Source organism: Ptychodera flava, chromosome 14 (assembly GCF_041260155.1).
Source record: "Ptychodera flava strain L36383 chromosome 14, AS_Pfla_20210202, whole genome shotgun sequence".
Taxonomy (NCBI): domain Eukaryota; kingdom Metazoa; phylum Hemichordata; class Enteropneusta; family Ptychoderidae; genus Ptychodera; species Ptychodera flava.
This window is the reverse complement of record NC_091941.1, coordinates 41,517,662-41,543,068: the sequence shown is the minus strand read 5'-3', so window position 1 is coordinate 41,543,068 and position 25,407 is coordinate 41,517,662. Positions and strand designations below refer to the sequence as shown.

Sequence of the window (25,407 nt, the reverse complement as noted above, 5' to 3'; positions counted from 1 at the left end):
GCATTTATGTATGCTTGATTATTCACATTATTGTTCTTGATAAGACTAGAATGGTTACAAGTCTATGGTTGTGCAAGAAATTTGATTTTGGAATTTCACCAAAATGTCAATTCACTATGCATTGGGGTCTATGATGAAACTATGAATAATTTTTTTTCAGTACAAAATTTGATAAATCTGTGCATTTATGTATGCTTGATTATTAAGATTATTGTTCTTGATTAGACTAGAGTGGTTACAAGTCTATGGTTGTGTAAGAAATTTGGTTTTGGAATCTCACCAAATGTCAATTCACTATGCATGGCGGTCTATAAGTGTGTGCGTATTTTGTTGGTGATTTCCTATTCAGGAAATATCACACGGACAATCAAAGTTTTGGCCATAATATCAGCTTCTGTCAAAAGTGACCCTCCCCCCAAGACAGGTTTATAGAAAGTGACCCTCCCCCTTGAACTGTTTTCTAAAAAGTGACCCTCCCCCAATTCCCCCGGCCCACCCCCCTGTAATTACTGAAGGCTCCCTAACGTGTACGGACCTAAAGTGTCTAAAATGTCTAATGTGTATGTCATTTTAGGTTCTCCACATGACTCCAATTTTTATCATGCCAATCATGCAAACCTATCGTGTATCGTGCAAACCTAACGTGTACGAACCTAACGTGTCTAAAATGTCTAACGTGCAGAATTTTACAGTGTCTAAGTCATGCACGTTTGTCCTACACGTTTGGGTTCTATAATGTACAATATATGGCATACAATTGCCCATAGCACGATAGCTTCATGTTGTGAAACGTGCATTTTTACCAACTACTCATAGCTCCACCGATGGCTGACTTGCCTTTGGCATCGGTACAGCGCGAGACAATGATTGACAGGTTCACGTGACCGAATCCGTACATCTGGTTGGTGGAGATACCATTTGATGTAGCGAATTTCAGCTTGATGGGATTTATGAATGAAAGTATCTCCTGGGTGACGGGCCGCTTTACTCTTTAAATGAAAGTAATCCGCGTAAGTAAAACACAAATCGCGACGAAATTCATGCAATTTGATACGATAATTTTGATCCATTCACGTCAACAAAAAAAAATTAGAAGACATGTATAATAAGATAATACCGATCACAATACTGTATTAGTTATCTTGAAGTTCGAATTGCTACAAATGTATCTGATATGTGAGCGTGCTGTCGACTCAGCATTCATAGTTGAACATTGTATTGATGATATTCGTCAATAGATGATTGAAAATCGGTTGGTTTTGAATGATGCTAAGACAGAAGTGATCCACTTCTGTTCAAAGTTTAAGAAATCAGTTGATCTGTCATCTCTTCGAGTAGGGACCACTGATGTTACTACGTCTAAATCTGTTCGTGATCTTGGTGTTTATTTAAATTGCTGTGCAGATATGAGTACTCAAATTTTGAAATTATGTCAGTGTGCATCGTTCGCTCTACATAGAATTGGTCGTATTAGAAATGTTTTAGATCGTTCAAACACTAAAAAAGACTCGTGCATGCTTTTGTAACATCACGTCTCGATTACTGCAACAGCTTGCTGTTCGGTATTGAAGACAAATACCTCTGTAAACTTCAGTTACTTCAAAATTCTGCTGCTCGTCTAGTTACACGCACAAAAATGCATGAACACATCACACCAGTGAGACGTGAGCTTCACTGGTTGCCTATCCATGCTAGAATTAATTTCAAAATTCTTCTTTTTGTGTATAAAATTTTGCATGATCAAGCACCTGCTTATATTTCTGATCTTATCACAGTTCACGTTCCTAAACGGTTTACACGCTCAGCGTTCACACCAATTTTGGAGCCGGTGAACTGGGAACAGAAACATTTTGGTTACCTTTCTTTTTCTAATGCTGCTCCCACTTTATGGAATGCCTTACCAAAAGAAATTAGATTGTCACCATCTGTTGCCTCTTTTAAAACATCTCTGAAAACATATCTCTTCAGAAAGTACTATAATGATTAAGTCATCTTTTTGATGTTCGTATCATGTTGCATTGTAGAGTTTGTATTTTTAACGGAGTATTTTAATGTACTTGTTGTATTTTAACCAGAGCATTTTTATGGTACTTTTATTATTATTGTATTTTCATCTTGTATTTTATTGTAAAGCGGTTTGATATTTTATTGATGGAAATCGCTTTAGAAAAATAAATTATTTTTATTATTATTAAATTTAGTGTTTTATAATTACCATTACAAAGGACTATGTAAGGTCAGCGTAAAGTTAACAGTTTATATTGTTTTAAATAAATAATTAATCTTTCAAAGTGCATTAAGGTTGTTATTATATATATTATATATATTGCGTATATCAATCTATCTATCTATCTATCTGTCTATCTGTCTATCTCTATCAGTCTGTATGTCCGTCTGTCTGTCAGTCTGTCTGTCTGTCTGTATGTGTATGTATGTATGTATGTATGTATGTATGTATGTATATAATAAATAATTTATTGAACTCTTTGATATTCATTTATGCATTTATGTTAGCAAAAATTGCCTCATAACAAATAATTCAGTGAATTTGAGAATCGAAATCCGAAATCAATGCCAGATTATGCTTTCGTACCTGTCAAGGAAGGAGTTATTTATCCACAACTTTATCAAAAATGGCCATATTAAACATTAAAACCTAAAATAGTTGCGTTTATTTGAAAATCGAAATCCGAAACGAATACGAGCGATTTGCCGTATCTGTCAAAGTCAAAAGTACAAAATGAAGACCCTTGATATCTCCGATATTTAAATGTCAAATTTCGTCGGTACGGGAAAGTGGGGCAAGTGGGATGCTGGGGCAAGTGGGACATTTTTCAGTTTACGACAATTTGTGTTCGATAGGGTGATTACCCTTTTGCGACAGTACCCTCACGTTCTCCCACAATCTCCACAGCAGAGTTCTTATCGGCGTGTCTTTCCCACAATTCCTTGCGCTGTCGTCGATAATGCTACCTAGACCATTCTGCTGCGAAAACGAGCCCTGCCACTCCTTGACGTGTTCTGCTGGTGGCAGAGGCTATGGATTCGCAGCAACCTAGACCACAGCTACCTGGACACCAAAGATTATAACAAAATGGACAAGCGGGGACTGTGTCATCAACGATGACTTGTTCTTCTTGGCCTGAATGCAAAGAGGTATAAAATCAGTGCCAAAGGAATTTTAACACCTGAACAACGACTACCGACACAAATAATTGGTTGTCGATGGCTTATGTTATTCGGCGAAAAGGGGAAATGTCCGGAGAAATGTCGAAACAGGCTGACAAACAGAGAAATCTGACAAACAGCGATTAAATCCGAACCCGATTTCGTAGCTGATTTTATTTTCAGCTACTTCCATTGGTGAAATGTTACGAAAACAAACACACAATTTTCAAAAACAATGGCGGCTTCTCTGTTGAACTTGGTCTTGGATGGCAAAATTCAACCAAGCCATGTAATATCGTGGCTGACAGGAAAAAATGAGCTGGTATGTATGGCGTTCATGTTCTCTTTGTAGTATCACCTAGGCCGATAGTGTGACAAGGTCTTTTTCAGCCCTACGTCGTTTCATTTTATGATTGGGAATCGAGTGTCATGTTCCGCTGTCGTCAACTCCTGTACATCCTGTAGGCTCTAGCCTGGGTCTAGCTCTGGTTGGCAGGGCTGTGTTTTACCGGCGTTATACGGCCTCCCACCACATGTTGGAGGCCGTATAACGCCTTTGTGATGGGAGGCCGTATCACGCCGGTAACACGCAGCTCTGCCAACCAGAGCTAGCCTGGGTCTAGAGAGGCCGTCTACTACGGTCTAGCCAATATTCGGGCTCTCCAGATAAATATGTATGGACTGGTGTCACTAATCAGCAAGGCGCACTTGACCAAAGGGAGAACTCTTCCAATCGGGAGAGCACCTAGAAATGTTGGGGTCCAGACACTTCGCAACAAAAGCAGTTCGCTCACACAACTTCGTACGAAAACAAAACCACCTCGTCCTGAGTACTACTAGTAGGGATTTTACATGAAATTGATAGATAGCTACAATAATGATAAATTATATATCAAAAGAAAGCTCTCTTCAAGACCAATTGATTGCATTTTGTTTGATGAAAATTGGTTCAGTACGTGCAGAGATATGTCCTGTTGAATTTGAAAAAATCAGCTTCCTATTTAGAAATTATGCCATGGTACACACCTGTAGTTTTCATTACAACCAGGTGACCCCATATTGAACATTGTTTGAGGAAACTAGAATTGCAATTTCTAGTGCTTTTTGCAATAACTCAAGCATTTCTTATTGAAAATTGATGAAAAGTTTTTGTGGATATTGCTGATGAAATGTTCAATGGTTTTTAATTTTTATAAATGAAAAATGTTATTTAGAATGCTGTTTACAAGGTAAATAAATAAACAATACCTGTAAACAATCAAATGATACCTGTGACATTGATCACTGTATGCATTATGTATTATGAACATCAACAGAAATATGATAATCATATTCCATCATATATTACTTTGCATATATGAAAAAAGTTATTTAGATTTATGTTTACAAGGTAAACAAATAAACAACAATACCTGTAAACAATCAAATGATACCTGTGACATTTTAGAACTTGATTTAAATTTGACAAAATATTTTTATATATCTTTTTTTAATTTGAACTTCGGAATTTTTTTTAAAGTTTTTTTTGTGTGATTACAACTTTTATTAAATGATTATGAAATATGTCTGATTAATGTAGATTTTAAGTTTAACAATTACAGAGAACTTTTCCAAAAAGTAAAAAAAAACTTCGTTCTCAACCCTTTTTCTATGCCGTAAAACAGCAACACGCATTTATAGAATGAACAACTGCATTAAACTGGATCCAAAATTACGCTGCCCCGGAAATACCATAGACCCTCGAAGATTTTAAGTTTAACAATTACAGAGAACTTTTCCAAAAAGTAAAAAAAAACTTCGTTCTCAACCCTTTTTCTATGCCGTAAAACAGCAACACGCATTTATAGAATGAACAACTGCATTAAACTGGATCCAAAATTACGCTGCCCCGGAAATACCATAGACCCTCGAAGTCAGCGGTCCGAAATACAAACCAGTATAAAAACCAACTTTTCCAAAGTCCGGAACACCATCAATGAGGAAAGAACAAATTAATAATCTATGGCCTTTTTCTTCAGAGAGAACCAAAATAGTCCCCTTCTCGGGAACTAAAGATCGAAACTAAAATTTCAGTATAGTATCGGCAAAGTGCGGTGCACGTGAGCAGTTCAGTATAGTATCGGCAAAGTGCGGTGCACGTGCGTATGCCTACACTGCAGTGCTGGCTTTCTTCTCTGTCTATCGAAAATATCACCCGGAAATCAAACTCCTTCGAACAAGATAACGTTTGAAAGGGTAAAGTATATAATTATATCTCTAGATCCTTGCGTTTAATAAGAAATCAGACAAATCTAGCTGCAAAATCGTGATCGTTGGAACTCAGCTTGGACCTCCTAACACAGAACATGCGGCAAAGCGCTGATTACTTGTATGTGATTCCTGGGAGTGCCCGGATGTAAAGTTGGGGTGAAACCATACTCGCTAAAAAGGGCCTTAAGCATCATTTTTCGCATCGTCAGACTTGTAATTATTGCAGAACTGGAATTAATATTTATCATAAAATTATTTTTTGGGCCGAACGTTTAAGGAAATCAAGACTTTCTTTCAAAAAAACACAAACAAAACACAAAGTTTGATCATTGATTGAGTTTTTCTCAGCCGATTTTAACGTTCGCCCCCTCAAAATGAAGCCCATGATCTCGTCTTTCGTACCACTCCTAAAAAATAGTGATGCGATCGGAATAAGTCATGCGGAGAGCCTATCAAAGAGGTATATATTCGATTTCTTTCGCCGGACATTTGAGATCACGGCACAACGCTCATAATGGACGCCAAAATCGCCAGTACGCGTGAGTTTGTAGTCGTGCTGCTTTGCCATTTATCGTAGTACAAAAGTGAAAATTTCCCAAAATGAAGTCAAAATAATAATCTTCAACACTACAGTTTCATTTTCTCTGATTATTTGGTCTATTTAAGGATTAACACGAAAGTTCGGACTAGACCTGCATCGAACGCGTACGTTCAACATGAATGTTATGTGACCTAAAATCCCTACTACTAGGGTGACCGGACGATTTTTAAAACGTAAATCTTTTTCCAAAATCGTGATGGCACCTGTTGAAAGTGTTGGTATATAGGGAGCCGTCATTATTTACGGCCTGGGGGGGGGGTCGGAGGAATTGCTTTCAAAACTCCAAAATTTCGAGTAACCCCCCCTGCCAACCATAACGTGTTTGAGTAACCCCCCCCCCTCTCTGCTACAGAAATTTTGAGTGACCCCCCCCACCCAAACAAATTGGGAAAGTTAAATATCTATACAGTAAAATGGATTGCTGCTGCAACGCAACAGGCCTTGTACAGACCCTGATTAAACCCTGTGGTACAGGTCTGTGTCGGAAAGAGGTTCCATTGCTGTGACAGGGGCTGATGTACAGGTCTGTATCCAGTGCTCTGATGACATGCAGTGTTCTCCATAGGATTTTTTACAAATGGGTGAAGATGTGGTTTGAAAGCACACACAAGAGGCCGCGCAAGCGGTCAGGGGGGAGGTCAGGAGGGGGGTGTCCCTGCCGTTGGAGCTTTTGAAAAAATAGAGATTAAAATGGTGTTATTTGGTGGCACTTGGGGAGTATTTTTCAGATTTTTTTCGTATAAAAAACTCAAAGGAACAGAAATCTGAGACAATATTCCAAAACTTATATTCCAGTTCACTGATTTCAATGAAGATTACATTTTTTGAAAACGAAAAAATAGCGACAGACATACATTTATTCACATAAACCTGCAAAGATGGGTTTGTTGCCAAGGCATTCCACTGGTTTTAAACTTAATAGAATCAGAATTAGCTTGCTTTATATATTTTCCCCAATCGGTAACCTATACAATGTAGAATATAGAAAGCAGAAGTTTCTCATGAATGATCAGGCAAGTATATGATTATCAATCTTTAATCAGGAAATACTGAAAAATGTACTCAGTACTAGTCTCTAACATAAGGCTTGCCACGTCGAATAGCTAATCATTCTCGTCTGAAGATCACAATAACGTGAAACACATAGTGTAATGAGATTTTAGTTTCTACTTGAAACAACCTGTATTATTTTATATATATATATATATATATATATATATATATATATATATATATATATATATATATATATATATATATATATATATATATATATATATATATATATATATATTCATATACCGGGTATGAACATACATATCTCAAGCATACATATTGCTGACAGTTCTTTACTATTAGTGTTGTATTAATTCATAACTTTACTAAATGCGTCAGTACATATCAACAAAATTGAGTAGCCCCCCTTCTTGTTCTCAACTTTTGAGCAACCCCCCTTGTAGCTTTCGATTTTTTGAGTGACCCCCCCCCTCAGATTAATCCTCTGACCCCCCCCCCCCAGGCCATAAATAATGATGGCTCCCTAAAGTCCAAATCTGGAAAAATAATTTGGCTAATTAGCATAATCACAATTTGGCAGCCTCTTGAAAATCAAAGTTTCCAAATTCTTTCCTTGAGAATATTGTTATGAGGAATAAAGAGACATTTTGACCACAAATCGGCCCCCAATATGGTTTAAATGGCTGAAAGATGACTAACTGTAAAATAATGAGTCCAGAAAGGTGCATTTATAGTTTCAAAATTATTTCCCTGAGAATATTGTATAGGTAGATAAGTCCAGTAAAAGAAAATGGAAGATTGTCCTCATGTTGACCTTTTTGTCAGCTCCGCTGTCAGCGACGCAGGAGCTTATCAAATAGGTTGATTTTCCATCGTCATCCTCCGTCGTCCGTCAACAATTGCCTTCTCCTCTGAAACCGCAAGTCCAATTGCTTTGAAATTTTATATGCAGTTCACTTGGGGTGACTTCTCTTAAGTTTGTTCAAATCATGGTGAAAGTTGCATATTTGTATTTTTGGGGCATTTTTGGTGTTTTTGGTAAAAAAATCTTCTTCTCTGAAACCGCTTGTCCGATTGCTTTGAAATTTGATATGCAGTTTTCTTAGTGTGACTTCAGTCAGATTGGTTCAAATCGTGGTGAAATTTGCTTATTTGTATTTTTAAGGCATTTTTTGGTGTTTTTGGTAAAAAAATCTTTAAAAATCTTCTTCAAAACTACCAGTCAGAGAGCTTTGATATTTGGTACATATGTCCCTAGGGATGATCTATTTCAGATTTATTAAAATTGTGCAGAAATATGCAAATTTGCATTTTTAAGGCAATTTTTGTCATTTTTGGTAAAAAAATGTATTTCTCAAAAAGAACTGGTCTGATAGTTTTGAAATTTGGTATACAGGTTTCTATAGATGAACTAAGTAATATACCGTATATTGAATTTCTGATGAAATCTGTAATTTTGTATTTTGGGGGCAATTGTTGCCATTTTTTTTCAAAAAATGCGTATTTCCACAACTACTCATTTGATAGCTTTGCAATTTGGTATACAGGTTCCTACAGATCACCTTAACCCTTTCAGGCCTGACTTTCTGGTAACTTACCAGAGCTACCCCTGCATATAGGGGTTTAGACCTGAAAGGGTTAATGATATTCATTGAAATTATGATGAAATCTGTAAATTTTTTAATTTTGGGGCAATTTTTGCCATTTTTGGTCAAAAAATGTGTTTCTCAAAAAGTACAGGTCTGATAGCTTTGAAATTTGGTATGCAGGTTTCTACAGATGAGCTAAGTAATATGTAGTGAATTTCTGATGAAATCTGTAATTTTGTATTTTTGGGGCAATTTTTGCCATTTTTGCTCAAAAAATGTATATTTCCAAAACTACTCATCTGATAGCTTTGAAATTTGGTATACAGGTTTCTATAGATGAACTGTATGATATTTATTGAAATTATGATGAAATCTGCAATTTTGAATTTTTGGGGCAGTTTTTTCCATTTTTGGTCAAAAAATGTGTTTCTCAAAAAGTACTGGTCTAACAGCTTTGAAATTTGGTATACAGGTTTTTTACAGATGAACTAAATTTGATCTTTTGAAATTATGATGAAATCTGCAATTTTTATTTTGAGGGGCAATTGTTGCCATTTTTGGTCAGAAAATTTTATTCTCAAAAAACTACTCATCAGATAGCTTTGGTTGACATGTTCTTAGGCATGATCCGATGTGATATATTCAAAGTATTATGAAATTTTCAATTGTGTATTTTTGCAGCTATGTTAGCCACTTTTTTCTGGCCACTGAAATGAGCTATTAGAGATTTCCACCTTCTTCATCAACGTGTCAAAAATAGTTATTCTCTACAAAACACGGCAGAGCTATATCGGCCGCTAGGTCACTTGTTTCCAGTATCATGGATACAAGCTATTGTTTCTGGTCAATGACAGGTGCGCAGGGGTAAAAAAGCACGTTGTTCAGGTATGGCACTATTGCAAACCTTACTTCCTGCTTTGGGAAAACCGTGGGCGCTAATTTCTGCTGCATATGTGAGTCTTTTTAGAGCACAGAACAAGTACAAAAATATCTAAGGTACAATTTGCCCACATGGCCATTCCTTCCCTTCTTAGAAAACGATGCCAAAAGTCATAGACGTTTCAAAGTATAAATTTCGTCAGCAGTTTCTCGGAAGAAAAAAGACGTTTTGGGGAAATTTTTGCACTTATATTGACTTCCTAATCATCACAACATTCACTGTGAAATACAACTATTTCCGTTCACGCGATCTCTCATCGCTGCTGTTCGCCTGCGAGTAGACGACTTCCAAGATGGCGTCCTCTCTGACATTTGTTGACAAAATGTGTTCATAAACTTCAAGATTTTGAAGCCATTACCTTATTCACAGACATAAATGTGCACAACTGTTGCATACTTAAGATGACTTTGTACAACGTATCACTACCTGAGCCCCTTTTAAGCCTTCAATTTTGAGCATTCACTCTCAGAAAACTCGTGTTAGCCCTATTGTAGAGAATAGGAGGGCCTCTCGTCCGGTCACCCTAGTACTACTTCGTTCAACGCCACTTCGCCCCAAGTACCACCTTGTACTAAAACCACTTCACCCAAAGTATGGTACCATCATAATACTACTAACTCGTCCTAAAACAAAGATGCCATGATGTATCATAGCGTTGTTTCTACCTACAACTTGGAAACATTAATGTGTCAGGACATTTTGGCTACCACGAACCATTTATTCTTGCATGAAACCAATAATCACAAAAATCACAAATATTACCAGTTGTTCCTGGTGACTATTTGTGCAGTATGGTTTAGTTCAATGCAACTAGTTAGTATGACAGACTTTACTGATTTACACACTTAGAAGTACCACCATGCATTACAGTTATACAGACTGTACACTCAGTGATGTTGAAACAAATACGAAATAATTGACAGCTTCATAATTATGAATGGAAGGCAACTTCACTGCATCAAAAATTGTTTTTTAAATCCAATTGTCACAGTTGTTGTAAATCAAACTACAAACTACTTTCTAGCTGCAAAATTGAAGCTCTAGGGTGAGGCGATTGGTGAGTTTTGCTTTTTGTGACCTCGTTCACCAGCAGAGCTACAATGCTGAAGGCCCTGTAGTGTTCAAAATAAGCGCGTCGCACATGACGCTGCATTTTGATGTGAAATCCCACATATTTACGGCATTTCGTTGTACCAATTTGTCACTACTGAAGACTAAACACTAAACTACACTAACTTTGTCATTTATGGGGTTTTCGTATTTGTTCAAACACGTCGATCGCGTTCCAAAAACATTGAGCATGTTTCTGTGAGCCACCATTACCGGAAGTTGGTAATGGCAGCTCCCAGAAATTTTAACCACTAAAAATACAACACTATGCTCATGCTTACACACCCCACACATTAAATAGTATCTCCATTACTGCTCTTCATAGGCTCAAACGTACATTTTGTAGACCAAACGACCTTGAAAGTGTCAAATGACAGTCAGCTACAACAACCATCCTTCAAATAATGTGCAACTTGAGGCTCTTCTGAACCTTTAGTTGGTCAGTCAGCAACAACTTCATATATGTGATCATTGAAGTTATACTGTCGTCATTTTTTGGGTTGTGATTTTTTGTTTTTTTTATACTAAACTAAGGAGGGGTCTTAAACAGGGATGTATAGCATTTGAAAATCCGCTAAAAGTGGGGTGAGGGTCTTATACTTGAGCTGTCTCATAATGAGTACAGTAATCCATGCATGTTCTGTACATTAAGAAATCAACCATATCTACAGTATTTCCTAGTTATGCAACACTGCCATGTGTAGTCAATCAATTGGTGACGTCATCTAATCAATTATGTATTGCAAACCAAACTCTGCTAACCCTGCAAGAATACTAAGTGTGTGATTTGAAGTATAGCTACATTAAATGTACCCAGCATAGCATAGCATTTATCCAACTCAAACATTCCACAAACATAACGTCAATGACACTTGGCCCATATTTGGTTTGATGTGGCAGGCCAGAGTGAGTATACTTTTTAAGTTTACCCCTGGGAGTATGCATACCAAGTTTCAAAGCAATCAGACATATGATTTCTGAGAAAATTATTTTTTGACCAAAAATGGGAAAAATTGCCTAAAAAATACAAATATGAAACTTTCACCACAATTTGAAGATGCTCAAGTAAGATTGCCTGTAGGTACATTCATTCTAAATTTCAAAACCATCAGAAAAGTTGATTCGGAGAAAATGAGTTTTGACGAAAAATGTGAAAAATTGCCCCACAAATACAATTACATTTCACAACAATTTGTAACAAATCTGACAGAAGTCAACCCTGGGATCAAGCTTATAAAGCTTCATAGCAATTCAGCTCGAACTTTGGAAGAAGATGATATTTTGACCAAAAATGGAAAAAATGTTAAAACATAGACATATTAAAATTTCGCCAAAATTTGAACAAATCTACAAAATCAACAAATCTATCCCAAGACAGTAATTATGGTAGAAATATGGGCCCAGTGGTACATGGGCACTTTAAATAATAAATGCAGTCAATAAAATGATCCTGAATTCTTATAAAGAGCTTCAGTCTACGTCAACAGTAAACATGTACAGTACTGTAACTGACATAACATTTATAGAATATTGGGAATCACTTCATTTTTACCTAAAAATTCAAACCCACGCTACGCACAATATACCTCATCACCTTTACTTTATAAGTAATCAATGTCTTTGTTTACATTTCAGGAGCACACATTCAACTTTGAGTTCACCAATGGAAATATGAAGGCTGACTTTATAGCATATATTTTGAATTACTTGAGAGAACAGAGTATGGCTATAATTGCTTCAAGTCAGTCTTCTATTAATTCTCCAGTGAAAACCCCAAGATCACTTGGCAGTGGTAACAAGTCTCTTAGAAATAAAAAGATTTCAACAGTCTCTAATAGGGTGAACTTGTTTCCAAGCCAACTCACTAATGAGAAAACTGATGGCAGAAAGGCTTCACAATCCAGCAAAGACAATGCAAGTTCATGTGATGAGCCAACAGGCATCAGTCCATTGGATATAAGTACAAGTACTCCCAAATCCTGCAAGTCTGAAGAGTCTTTCACATCTCCATGTGTTTATTCTCCTTATAGTCCTTACTTTGAAGGAACAACACTCGGTTCTTGTAATTTGTCCGCTCCAAAATCTATTCAAAAGGGCAGTTTAAGTCATACCTCCCCTGAAATACTATCAAAGGGGCACAAGAAGAAAGTTGCAACTGTTGGTCATCATGACGATAAACGTAGAGATCATCTCCAGCATCAACCTTCTCCAAGTTCAAGAAGAAAATCAGGAAATAAACGAAGCAACCAAGATCTTAAAGAAAGAAGAAAAGAAATAATCACAGAGAGTGCACCTATACTTAATCTACAGTTGGACAATGTGGAAGATTTTCCTCCAATTAGTGCTCAATCATCCAGCAAAGTTATTGCTAGTAGGAGAATTAAACCAACACCTGTTACAGGAGACAGATTACATAGTAGGACCCAGAAATGTTTCACAGCAATCCCTGTTCTTGTGAAGAGTAATGAATCACCAACTACAGTGACAACAGAGAGAAAGTCACAGTTTTCAACTCCAGAAAAGAAAAAGTCATCCTTGTCAAATGAGACCAACAGTATTACATCTCCAAAGAATCTTGAAGAAGAAAGAGAGCTATTAAGGATTGCCAGACAGCAACAGAAACTAGACAATGCATCGAACAATTTTAGTTCTAGCAGCTTTGAGTTTGAGAATGGTGCTATATCATTATTATCAAAACAATGTACCCCTACCAAACCACCTGTTAGCTGTCTGTTCAAAGCAGAAATTATGGAAGCAAAGAGAGAAAATGTTACATATATTGATCAGCTAGACGCATTAGTAGAACTCTACTGTGGATGTATTAAAGGTCAGTACCATAAAATCCTTTAAAAAAGCCATGTTTTCTACTAGAAAATCTTTTTGACCCCTTGATATATGTCTTTCCAGTGCCATTACTCAGACATGACTGGACCTATTTCCTTCAAAGTTGGCTCAAGGACATATTCCTATGATATACATGTACACCAACAGTGTTGAGCTAGTGTCCAGCTCAGTCATTTGTTATATGTTTGTACCTTGGGGAATGTGAGTTGATGTTTAAGTCTGGATCATGCTTTTAGTAACTGTAATTGATTATGTTATGTATGATCCAATATGGCCATTTATTTTCCAATATTGTCAAGCTAGAGCTATTACTTAAACATGCCTAGACCGATTTCATGTAACCTTTGCACAAAGACAGGGAGCTATGACTATATACCTTTGCTTACAAGTCACACATTCTAATTGATACATTTTAACTACAATTCAGTGATATCTAATCAAAACACCTGAATTTTATTAGAAGGGGACTGTGTCATTTACAATGGCTTATTCAACTCAGCACTGTGTATACACGTAGATCAGATACTGTAATCTTTGTCCAACAGTCTCTGAAGATTAATTTATGCATATGTAGTGTAAGTTTTCTTCGTAATTCTTCTGTGCCAGTATGTCAAGTATGTGTGTTTTTTGTGTAAATATGATATTTCCATTGTCTCTTGCAGAGGTTTTGTTTCCCAGTATCACAGTTGAATTGTATTTTTTGATCCAGCTATTGACTGTCAAAGGACATCCTGAAGATGTTTATCCGGGAGAATCTAGTGACTCAAATCAGCAATATCTTCACACCGTGCATAATTGCGTTTATTTTGCTATCACAGCTATGTCAAAGCTGTACAGGCAAGTAATAGATTTCGTAGCTGACATATTACATTTTTTCACATCTATTGTTAGTGTTGAATCTAGGATTGTAGAACAAAGGGAGCATTTCCGCCCTCCAGTAAAATTATGTGGCCATTACAGATTGGGGGATCACTTTGAACTGTACCAATGGAAGAAAAACAGAGGTACCAATCATTGTTTATCGGTCTATGCTTGTTTTAGTTTCTATGATTTTTAATCCCACTAGATGGAGTCCAAAACAGGGACTGATGTGTTTGGTTTGTTCCATCCATCCATCCGTCCGGAGCTATTTCTCAGACATGCCTTGAGCAAATTGTCTCAAACTTTGTACAAGCACAAGACACTTTTGCACATATATGCACATTGATTTAGTTACATGTAATCTAAGCACCAAACTACAGATGGGACTGTGTCAGTTACGATGACTTGTTTGAGATACTTTAACCACAGAAAGCTTGATCATTTCAGATCACTCTATTTCAGGTCCTTCTAAAGTCTATTTCTGAGTGATATCTTCATATTAGCTTGCACACAAAACCATGTTCCTGTCTGAACAGGAGGTATGAGTGAAATTTCATACAATTAACAAGTTTGGAAAGAGATCACTATGATAATTGTACATCAAACCCAAGTACAAATTGTTTTACCATTACAACAATGTGCTTCATTTAAGATTTGATTGTAGTATGTCAATTTTCATACAGAGACAATGGCTAGCACTACAAAATCACAATAGGAAATCTCTGATATTCGTAACATTACATTAAAGGGGAAGTTCACCAAGGATGATTTTTACATATGTGTTAGCTTTGTGGTCTCTTACCCCAGAAAAGCTATTTTTGCCATTTATAACTCGCGTGATTTTTTACAAAAACCAATAAAAATAGTAAGTATTTAATCATGGGAAAAAGCTCCAGGCTTGGAGCTTGCATCATGTGATATGGAAGGGACCATCTTCGGACAGGTATAGCCCCCGCATTGTCCACTCACAGTAACACAGTAGTAAACAGCAACACACAAAATCTGACAGTGTACAGTTTATTATAAGTGATTCATCGTTTAATCAAGGAAACTCAATATAAACAAAAGTCATGTAAATATGCACAGCCTGGTTTGAGCATGGGTGAGTGGACCATGCCATACCCATGGGAAGATGGTCCCTTCCATATCACGTGATGCAAGCTCCAAGCCCACGCCGCCCTGGAAGATATCCTATAATGCATTGCTGCAAGCCCAACGCCTAAACCGGAAATAGGCTCATTTGGCGTCAAGACACCAAGGCGAGCGGACCGGCCTCGCTCATCCAATCTTGCCGCATATGGCAAGCAATTGCAATAATGACGAATGCCTTATTTCCAAAAATCAGTAAATGACATGCTTTATCCATCCGTACTTCAGTGAGACACGTTCCCCAGTCAGTAAATGACAATGGGGCCGGGGTACCCCAGGCCTCCCACAAGTATCAGAGTGTTCACATGCACAGCCCCGTGGATTGTTGTAGCGAAGCCAGCAGTTTTTCTCACAGAAACAAGTTGCATAATGTACTCAGTAAAACGTTGTCAGGTACATGTAACATAAAAACTGACTGAGGTCGAAGTGACTAAGGTACCGGGATTGATTTGACCACAAACAACGACAAGAGGGTGTGAATTACTTGGGTCGAAACGGACAGGGGTCGAGGTGACCTGCTGCCCCGGTCCTCAACTGCAGGCCTGATGGCCTGGCTATGTTTACATAAGGCGTCCACATTTTAGAAAATCGCTGAAAGTAGGCAGAAAGAAAGCCCCCATTACGTGAAAACGCTAGGGGTCGATAGGGGTCGGATGACAGTTTGACACATTTCGTACCATTAAGAGTCGAATGATACTACATTGACCGGGTTGACCATATGACTTTCATCAAAAAACGTCCAGGGAAAAGTGAATACATTTGATGTTTGACCAAACTTTACAAAGCATCAATTTTTCGATCAAAAAATTCACGCGTAGAACTAATGAAAATTCGTAAAAAAATACCACTGCCTTGTACATCAGGCACTAAAATGTCGTAGGCGTGAAAATGAGTTTATTAGAAAATACACAGTGGCTCTTAAAATTAGTTTGAAAATTTAGCGTCTTTACCGCGGTATCGCTAGATGGCCGTCATTTTTGAAGCGAAGGCGAAGTGGTGGATTCTGGGATATCTTCCAGGGCGGCGTGCTCCAAGCCTGGAGCTTTTTTCCCATGATTCAAATTACATGGGCAACTTCCTGTACTTTTTTATCGGTTTTTGTAAAAAAATCACGCGAGTTATGAATGGCGAAAATAGCTTTTCTAGCACATATGTAAAAATCATCCTTTGTGGACTTCCCCTTTAAACTGTCATTCACTTTACCATGAGGCACCACAGTATGGCATAGTCAAAGGACTGGAGTTGTAATCTAAAATTCTTCATGGTCTAACCCATAAATGAATTTTTCTTGATGTCAAAATTTTTGTATCTTTTTTTTCCTCCCAATCCTGTAATCATTTATATATATATATGGACATGCTCATTGTCCGAAATAAAGAATTACTAGTATAATAAAATTGTTTTTTCCCCAGATGGCTTAAAATCTATCTCAGAAAAAGGCATGGGGTCAACATCCCCACAACATTTACACATTCAGGCTTCTTAAGGGCGCCATGGCGCTGCAATGGTTTTGTTTTTTGTATGCCATAAAAGACATTGACAATAACATGAAACCATTTTACATATTCAACACTGTCATTGATCTTCGTTTTGGGCCATCACATTGATCAATTTGCAATACTGTGAATGTGATTATGGGTAAGGTTGATCTTTTGACACTAGTGTTTGAACTTCAACATACTACGGTTTAGAATGTAAAAGGGACATTATGAACAGGACTTTCACATTTTGACCAGGAAATTACAATTTCTCTGTTCAATTTTTTTCTTTTTTTTCCCAGATTATTAGCATTCCTTGACAAAGCAACATTACGGTTACTATCAGGCAATCCAAGAGTTTCTGAATTCTCAAGTGATATGAAAAGTAAACTGGTGGAATTGAGTGAAGCAAGTTGCAGTACTGGTTACAATTGCAAGATCTCCAGTGTTCCTGGTGTAGCATTCCAGGCTGATACAGATAATAGGACAAACTTTCCAGATAACAAATCATTTCATCTCTTCAGAAAACAAAGGTAGATGTGCAGTGTATCTGTATACATGTGTGTATGTCTCTATGCTAGTCTATGTTCATGTTACAAATGTTTCAGCTTCCCTGTCAATACTGGAGACTTAAAATTTTATCCAATACACTAGCTGAGGTTGATTTTTCACAGAAACTTTAACTGTTAGAACTTTTCAAACTTTGTTTTACAAGTACCTGACCCATTTTTGTTGGTCCTGCATCTTTTTCTAGTGGTCCAGTTTTTTCACTAGATTTTGGCCTGTGATTCACTTATTTAAAGGGACATTATTTGTATCTTTTGACCTCATATTGTTGCAAACAAGCAGTTGATAATGTTATTCGACTTACTGAAAGATGTCTAAAAAACGGTCGCCATAGACAACTTCCATCCCGTTTGCGTACACCGTATAGAAAAACCTTGGGTCTGAGGGTAATGGAGGGTACTGTTAACCTCAGAGTTGGCAGGTTGACCTGCGATCAGACCACACTGCTAACGGCTATCTAGGCCGCTGTAAGCATCCGCGTGTAAAAAAAATAAACCACTCGAAGTGACAGTCGAAAGCGCAGTATTGCAGTTTCGGGATTCCCTATACCGATCCCGTTCGCTCAGTTACATTTTGACGGTTGGTGTTTCATGGAGATCTTGACGGCCAATCCTGCTCTTAGATACACCATTCTTTGCTGCTACAGAGCACATTTTAGAATGGGCATTCCAAATGCCTACCAGTACCAGCTGACGACGACAAGGCCTATAATTGCGGATCTTTTTCATCTCGTTTGTTCCTCCATATGCATATGTAGACTTGCCCAAAGCCTTTGGGCACAGAAATTTGAAAACAGAGTAAAATGAAGGGATATTTAACTTCAGTAGACAGTCACGATATTGTCGAGGTGATCGCAAAATTGAGCAATGTACTTTGGCGACTTACACGTACATTGTGTACATTGTTGGGTGAAAGCTAACTCTGCATGGCAGGGCTGTGCCAAACCGCTGGCAGCACCTCGGTTGCGGCGTGCAGTTTCTCCACCAAAAACAACCTATTTTTAATCCCAAACTTGCATTGAGTTTCGTTTTCAAGCACACCCACCTCGCCTGGGTACACGATTAGCCCTGTGTACGGGTCTGTGTGTTCCCGGCGTTATAGGGCGTGGAGGCCGTACGCAGGGCTGTAGGTACACGATGTGCTCAGCTGCGCTTCTAAACTTACGTAGAGCCCACTTTTGGGAGTGGGTCGGAGGCACAGAGGCCGTAAGCGAACGGGTCTAGGCAACTGTTAATGCGATGTACTCAGTTTTGGTTCGAAATGCGATTCAACTGATACAAATAATTACACGATGCACAGAGAATAACAACATTCAAACAGATCTTGTGTGTCGAGAGGTGACTCCAATCGCGAGCAGTATCAATGACAGTACGCGGTGTCACAATGTCACCGATGCTACACACACGGTCCAGTGTTCAGTCCGAGTGCGATGTTTCCAGGTTCAACAAGTGGTCATGTCGTGTTTGTAAAACGAACCAACGTAATGGCAAGAAAATGCCCTACATGTAAAGATCTTAAAAGTTGAGAAGATTTGCTAACGATCAAATGCACAGGAAATGCATTCAATAGCCTTCCCACTGTTAAACAGTTTGCTTATTGTACAACTTTGTTGTCCTCTCGAAAGTGTTCAGTTTTGTACTTTGTCCAATTTTGGAATGTACCATACCACACTCTCTGCTAGTGTGAGTTGAGTATAATAAAGATTGATTGATTGATTACTCTGTACCTGTTTCACTATCACCACAGCAATCTGACATCGTTTTAGTTTTACCATTGACTCAATTGCGTCTATGGTTTTATTTGTTTCACAGTCCGTGTCATCGATACTAAAATCAAACTTACAAGCAAATGCCCTGCTTAGTTTCACTATTTGACAGAAGTTTGTGATACATGCATTTGTTTATGCGCCGTGTTCTCGATATCCGTTGTGCTGAAGTTAGTGTGTAGGTCACAGGCCTTTCACGTTCCAGCTGTACTTTGATGGTTGCACGTATGCGTAGTAATATTGGTCATGTGCAGGGGTTCAATCATGGCGGTTGGTTCAAATCGCGCGGACGCCCTTACCAACATTGAACCTTTGCCGTAAAGAGCAAGAAGGTGGTTTTGCATATCCTTGAAGCCGTCCATAGTCACAATTTAGGTCTCCCATTGATTTGACCGGGGATTTCAGTCATCGAAAAAATGCAAAAAAAAAGTCAAAAGATACAAATAATGTCCCTTTAATACACTGTCTTGTATGTGTGTCTGCTGAGGATTGACTTAAAATAATAAGTATCTGTGTATGGTTGGAGAGAGCATCATATGTCGCACAATTCCTGTACACTAATTTTCCTGCAAATGAGTTATACTATCCAGAGACTGAGAGAGGGAAATTACAATTAGCTTAACCATGAATCAACAACCTGACAATTAACATAACTGAAAATATATTATGAAGCCAAAGCATTCACTGAAGTTTCAATGCTACTAGTATGTTGTGGAATACAACATACTATAAGCCACAGGAAGTCAAACTTCAGTTTTTTAAGTAGTTTAGATAAGTTTATCATCATTAACCCTTCACCACCATGGTTTGTCCCAAATCCATTGTTTTCTATGGTAAAGTTGGACCTGTATACAGGGAACTGGGGTGAAAGGGTTAAATTGAACATCATGGGTAAGTTCAAATTCAAATACCAACAATGTACCTATATGTCATCTTCATCATCCCTGACAACTTCACAAAATCTCTTCTAACATGGTAAATTTGACGTACAAGAAGTCTACCAACATTAGTCTTGGCAATAAGCAGAATGCTATATCAGGATTGCATTCATTGATGTATTTGAAATGGTTACTTGTTTATGCTGCAAGACAGCTTAATCATTGTCCTGCTGAAAAATATTGGATTGTGATGTCAAGTTTGACCTGGACTTATTTACAGAAGGGTAGAAAAATGTTTTCACAAAACAGAATACACCAATTATTTGCTCTCAAACCTGTGTTTATTTCTTACTGTCCAACTAAATTGTATTATAAATGTCCTTCAAATCATGAGAACCTGCATCAACGGTTTAATGTTGATACATGAATTGGCATATTCCTGTGGTGGAATAATACTATCAAGTGATACGGTAGACATCACCCCTTTTTGCAACAAACAGTACCATATATTAATACATCAAGAAGCAAGCAAGAATGTTTGTTATTTATTTCACTGCTAATTTTGGAATGTCCCACCAAAAACAGTCATCACCAAATTTTGCATGCATGATAAAGGAGTTATTACAAAATGTTTTGTCAATATCAAGTCTGGTAAATTGATGTGTTAGTATTTTGACTCGTTGCAACACAACTTGTCAAAATACGGACACACTACTCAACCCAACTTGTGTTATAACCCCTTAGTATTAAATTGAAAGTGCTGGATATACATACATGTCATATTTACATCAATTGATTGTGCTGAAAATGGGAGCCAAGTGTCTCTGACACCATTCAAAACTCAGAGGACAAATTTATAGTCTCAACATGTCATATTGAGACCATACTTTCCCTATAGACTCAACCAAGTTTTGTTCATTGCCAGATATCTGTTTTTGTACAATTATGACTATTGTTTTATGGTCTTTAATGATATTGTGTATGATTGTGAAAATACAGACACTCTTATATTTGCTTTCAGAGATATATTCTATGAGCTGATACGTGAATGGGAAGACAACCACCATAAGCCTGGCTGGATTATGAAAGCTGCAATGGCTCAAAAGATCTGGTGAGTACCCAAACACCCTACCCTTCACAGACCATAGATCATATTCATTTTCATAACAATTGGCTTTGTTAACATGATAGGCCTTTCCAGGTCAGCTGCATCATTGTTGGTATGTGAGGTTTTATGCTAATAATTACATTTGTTTAGAAATTATACATATTAATGTGAAAAATGTAAAAATTATAATTAAAAACTATGGAACTATTGAGTTGGTCAAGTTGCTTTGGCATATAGATACTGTTTTCCATTTGGTAATCATTTTATAGATTTTCTATTTTTGTAATAACTTAGCAATAATGTACCCCTTCCCAGCCCATAATGGACAGAAACAAACTTTGCATGATATAATGTATGAGGCGAAGCTGAGTGCGTTATGGAGTGCAAAGTTTTTGAAGGGGTACATTATTGCTATTATTCTATAGTTTTGGTGATGCAGGTGAATATGTAGATGCAGAAAACATTGTGGTTGTACGACTTATCCGGACACCAAACTTGCTAATTACCCAGCAACTTCGCTGATGATATTGAAACTTTGATCGGTAATTACCAAAGAACTTCGGTAATTCACCTAAAACTTGATACTTGATCTGGCTGCATGAGTGCTCCATGGGGTACACAATGTGTATACAAAGTCACTGATAAGTATCATACTAGTGCCATAAACTAATTTGTGACCAGGGGTTGGCATTCCACTGAACAGCATTCCTCAGTAAAACCAGCACATGTACATGTGTGCTGTTCATCCGTGTTACATGTAAAACTCAACTACGGAGAGGTTAGAAGAGTATAATTGGTCGTTAGAGTTTGTTTAATTACTTTTCAGAGCAGCAAAATTATTACTTATGTTAAAACAAGGGGACATTGGAATTCCTATTACAGTATTGTGAGGAAAATCCTATGTTATCCACTTTATTTATAATCGTATGACCCTCCGTCTCCGTCACCTAAATAGAATAGTCCCACTCCGCGCATCCGCCATTGGTTTTCCTCCTCTAAAACCTGCAGTTTCATTCATTTGAAGCAATTATCCTTTCATCTGTGAAGAGTTTTTACCGGTGACTATTACAACTTTGACTGCCAGTTGTTGTTTTCATAAGATGCAGACCATTTGATACTGAGATACGCTGAGTTGCTTTTACGTGCAGGCAATGCAGATGTCACTTCACAGTTGACACTGTGCTGTTGATCGGCAAAGTACAAGACGTCATTGTTTCATTTTTTTTTAGTTTTGGCATATGATTCATGTGAAAATTTTACCAAATGTCACTGATGGGATTGTGTTTTCAATTTCATTTCATGCAGGGATATGAAATACTGTGTCAGTTTAGCTTGAAATCGTTGCGGAGTTTTGCTGCAATGGTTGTCTATCAGCATAAATGTGATCGAGGTATACCAGTTCATGGAGAGAGAGATTGAAAATCTTTTCTGTATTCTAGCTTCCTTTACAATTTCTGCAGGTGTAAGTCGATTTAGGAAAGTGATTGAAAGTTTGAGTGGTGTTCAATAATTGTGCCTAAATCAGCACGAATTGAGCGGAAAAAGAGGACTATTCAATCAGATATGATGTCCATTTAAGCATGGAGGTAGCTACCTCCATGATTGAAGTTACAGAAATATTTTGGTGTAGTGGGCAGGTTTACTGCATTGCAAGTTGTATTTGTCCTGTGCCATTTTCATCACTTTGTTCAGCAAGTTTTGTATGGGTACACTGTTGAATACATTAGAGTGCAAACTCATGTCTCAAATTGGTTTATGCTATCACTGTGTGCACTGTGGCTGTCAGCGTCTGTGTTTACACTTTGCCACCCATGGAGTTACTGCAGCCAGATCAAGTATCAATTTTGAGGTGAATTACCAAAGTGCTTTGGTAATTACTGATCAAAGTCTCGATATCATCAGCCAAGTTGCTGGGTAATTAGCAAGTTTGGTGTCCGGATAAGTCGTAAAACCACAGTAACCTGTGTAATGACTTGCCACATACACTACTCTAATGGACAGTTTGTTAGTAGGCCTAACCCAGGAAGCTGGGAGGTACAACAGAACCCGCATCCTTCTCATCACATTTCCTGTGGATAGGGGTCAGTGAGGCATATAGTTTCAGTGCCTTTACAGTGGGGAACAGGATTGTTTTCTGTAATGTTGTCATTTGGACAGAAGCTTTCATTTATGACAGTTTGCCAATGGTTACAAAGTGACAACTTCAATTTTTTCCTATATGTTAAAAACAAATTTGTAAAATTTCTTTAGGTGGTTTTAAGCAGACATAGACTTAAAGAAAGCAAAAGATAATGTGTGGGAAGTCAGTGTGCTTGTGTCGGCAACAGGTGGTCAACACAGTCAAACATTCATGGCCAAGTTTGCCCTCACAATTATGAGCTGTTGTCAGAATGATTTTGACCACTAACTGATTGCCCACCAACTTGGTTAAAATGAGGCTGAAAGTTGATGCAGCCAGAAGCTGTGCACTGGCAGCCCTTATCCTGCCAACTTGGTGGAATTTTGGGGCCATTTTTACGAACCTGGTATCCTGCCGTCTCAATAAGACACTTCTTGATATGGCGGTTCTTGTCAAAATGAGTTCATTTGGAAACAAACAGCTGGGAAAGGCACAGAAATCTGTCAAGTTAGTTCCCCTCACTGCTTGTTTAGTTGAAAATTGGGCATAGCTTGGTGAAACCAACTTTGTTTATGCTTACTAAGCAGGCAACATGCTGTGAGTGTAAAGACTGACAGTGCAAATAAATTGTGCCTACACAAATATCACCATGTCAACTGCTGATCACAAGTGAAGAGTGACAAGGTCTACCAACTTGGTCAGATACGTCACTGTAATTTAATTTTACAGTCTCAACTCTCCTTGATGTGGCCTCAAATTGACTTAATCGTCTCGTTGGGGTGATTTCTGATGGCTCTACATGTAGACTGCACTTTTCCTCAGAGAATGAGGAAGCTATTGCCTTTCACTGTCTTGGCCTGGCCATTCATGGACATAGCTTTAGATTATAATATCATATGTTCACAGACAATATGGTTATCAAGGTTGATTTGAGAGGAACTATAATGCCCACTGACTTGTTTATTCCTATTAATCCCAATAAAGTCACCTTGTCAGCTACATGTAATAAAATAATACACGTTCATACTGTGGCTGTCATGCAAGCGTACTAACACGATCTAAGGCGTTCACATGGACAGACAATGGCAATGCCATAACTGTACTGATGAGTCAAACCTTCATAATGTGCAACTCTGCAAAGTTGTACAAACTATGTGGTTGACTAAATCCCAACGCACAGGAACTGTGAATGACAGCGGTGCCACCCCTAGTGCTACTCCCTTGGTTGGTAACTAACCGATTAGTGGTCTTCTGTGTGTGCACTGTGGTTGTAATTACATCTTATGCTTGTGCTTGAAAAGATATTGTAGGCCATTTTCAATAGTTGTAATAAAAAGATATACAATAGGGATAAGCAAGCAAAAACACTGTTAACAGTACATCAATTGTAAGATATGTTGTGTAGTACTGGTATTTTGTGTAATGTCTAGACATAACAGACGAGTATTATTCTACAGGTATCTACATATATTTTACAAAAAGAGTCAACAAGATGGTAAGTGGAAGCATTAATGTTTTTCTTTCTTTTACAGGCAATTAATTCATCAAGAGCTGAAGTTTGCTAATTGTGCTCACTTTGTGAGATTATTTCAATCACAACTCATGAAGGTAAGTTCTGCAAATCACCTGAACTTCATGGGGGATCTTCATGACTTTGACATCAATCATGAACTTATTGTTGATTTACCATTCTGTGTGAACTTGTCAAGTGTAAATTAGCTGAATTTTATGGGAAAGAGTATCTATTAATGTTAGTCAGCATGATATATAAAAAGAAATAGTCAAGACTTCACCTATTCTAACTGTAAGCAACTGTTACTTTTTTGACCACTCTGTCAACAGGTGTTATGATGCTACCCATCAGTGAGCATTGATGAAAATTTCCCTTCAGGGTAAACTCAATTCTAAATTCAGTTTTGTTTAAGCTGCGCCAAACTTTAATGAAAACACAGCTAGCTGGAAA

General features: G+C 37.7%; 1 protein-coding gene across 5 annotated transcripts in view; it reads left to right on the top strand.

Moving 5' to 3' along the window:
* Positions 1–2,905: 2,905 nt before the first annotated feature.
* Positions 2,906–25,407, top strand: part of LOC139150530 (codanin-1-like) — a 98,009-nt gene continuing 75,507 nt past the window's right edge. For 2 of the 5 annotated variants that reach the window (XM_070722955.1, XM_070722954.1), the window contains exons 1-6: positions 2,909–3,490; positions 12,311–13,502; positions 14,182–14,356; positions 17,310–17,540; positions 21,239–21,328; positions 24,977–25,052. In XM_070722955.1, the coding sequence (XP_070579056.1) occupies positions 3,404–3,490; positions 12,311–13,502; positions 14,182–14,356; positions 17,310–17,540; positions 21,239–21,328; positions 24,977–25,052 (1,851 nt within the window). In that variant the 5' untranslated portion in view covers positions 2,909–3,403. Of the gene's footprint in view, positions 3,491–12,310; positions 13,503–14,181; positions 14,357–17,309; positions 17,541–21,238; positions 21,329–24,976; positions 25,053–25,407 lie in introns of those variants that run through there. The other 3 variants (XR_011556240.1, XM_070722953.1, XM_070722956.1) reach the window with 3 other exon arrangements.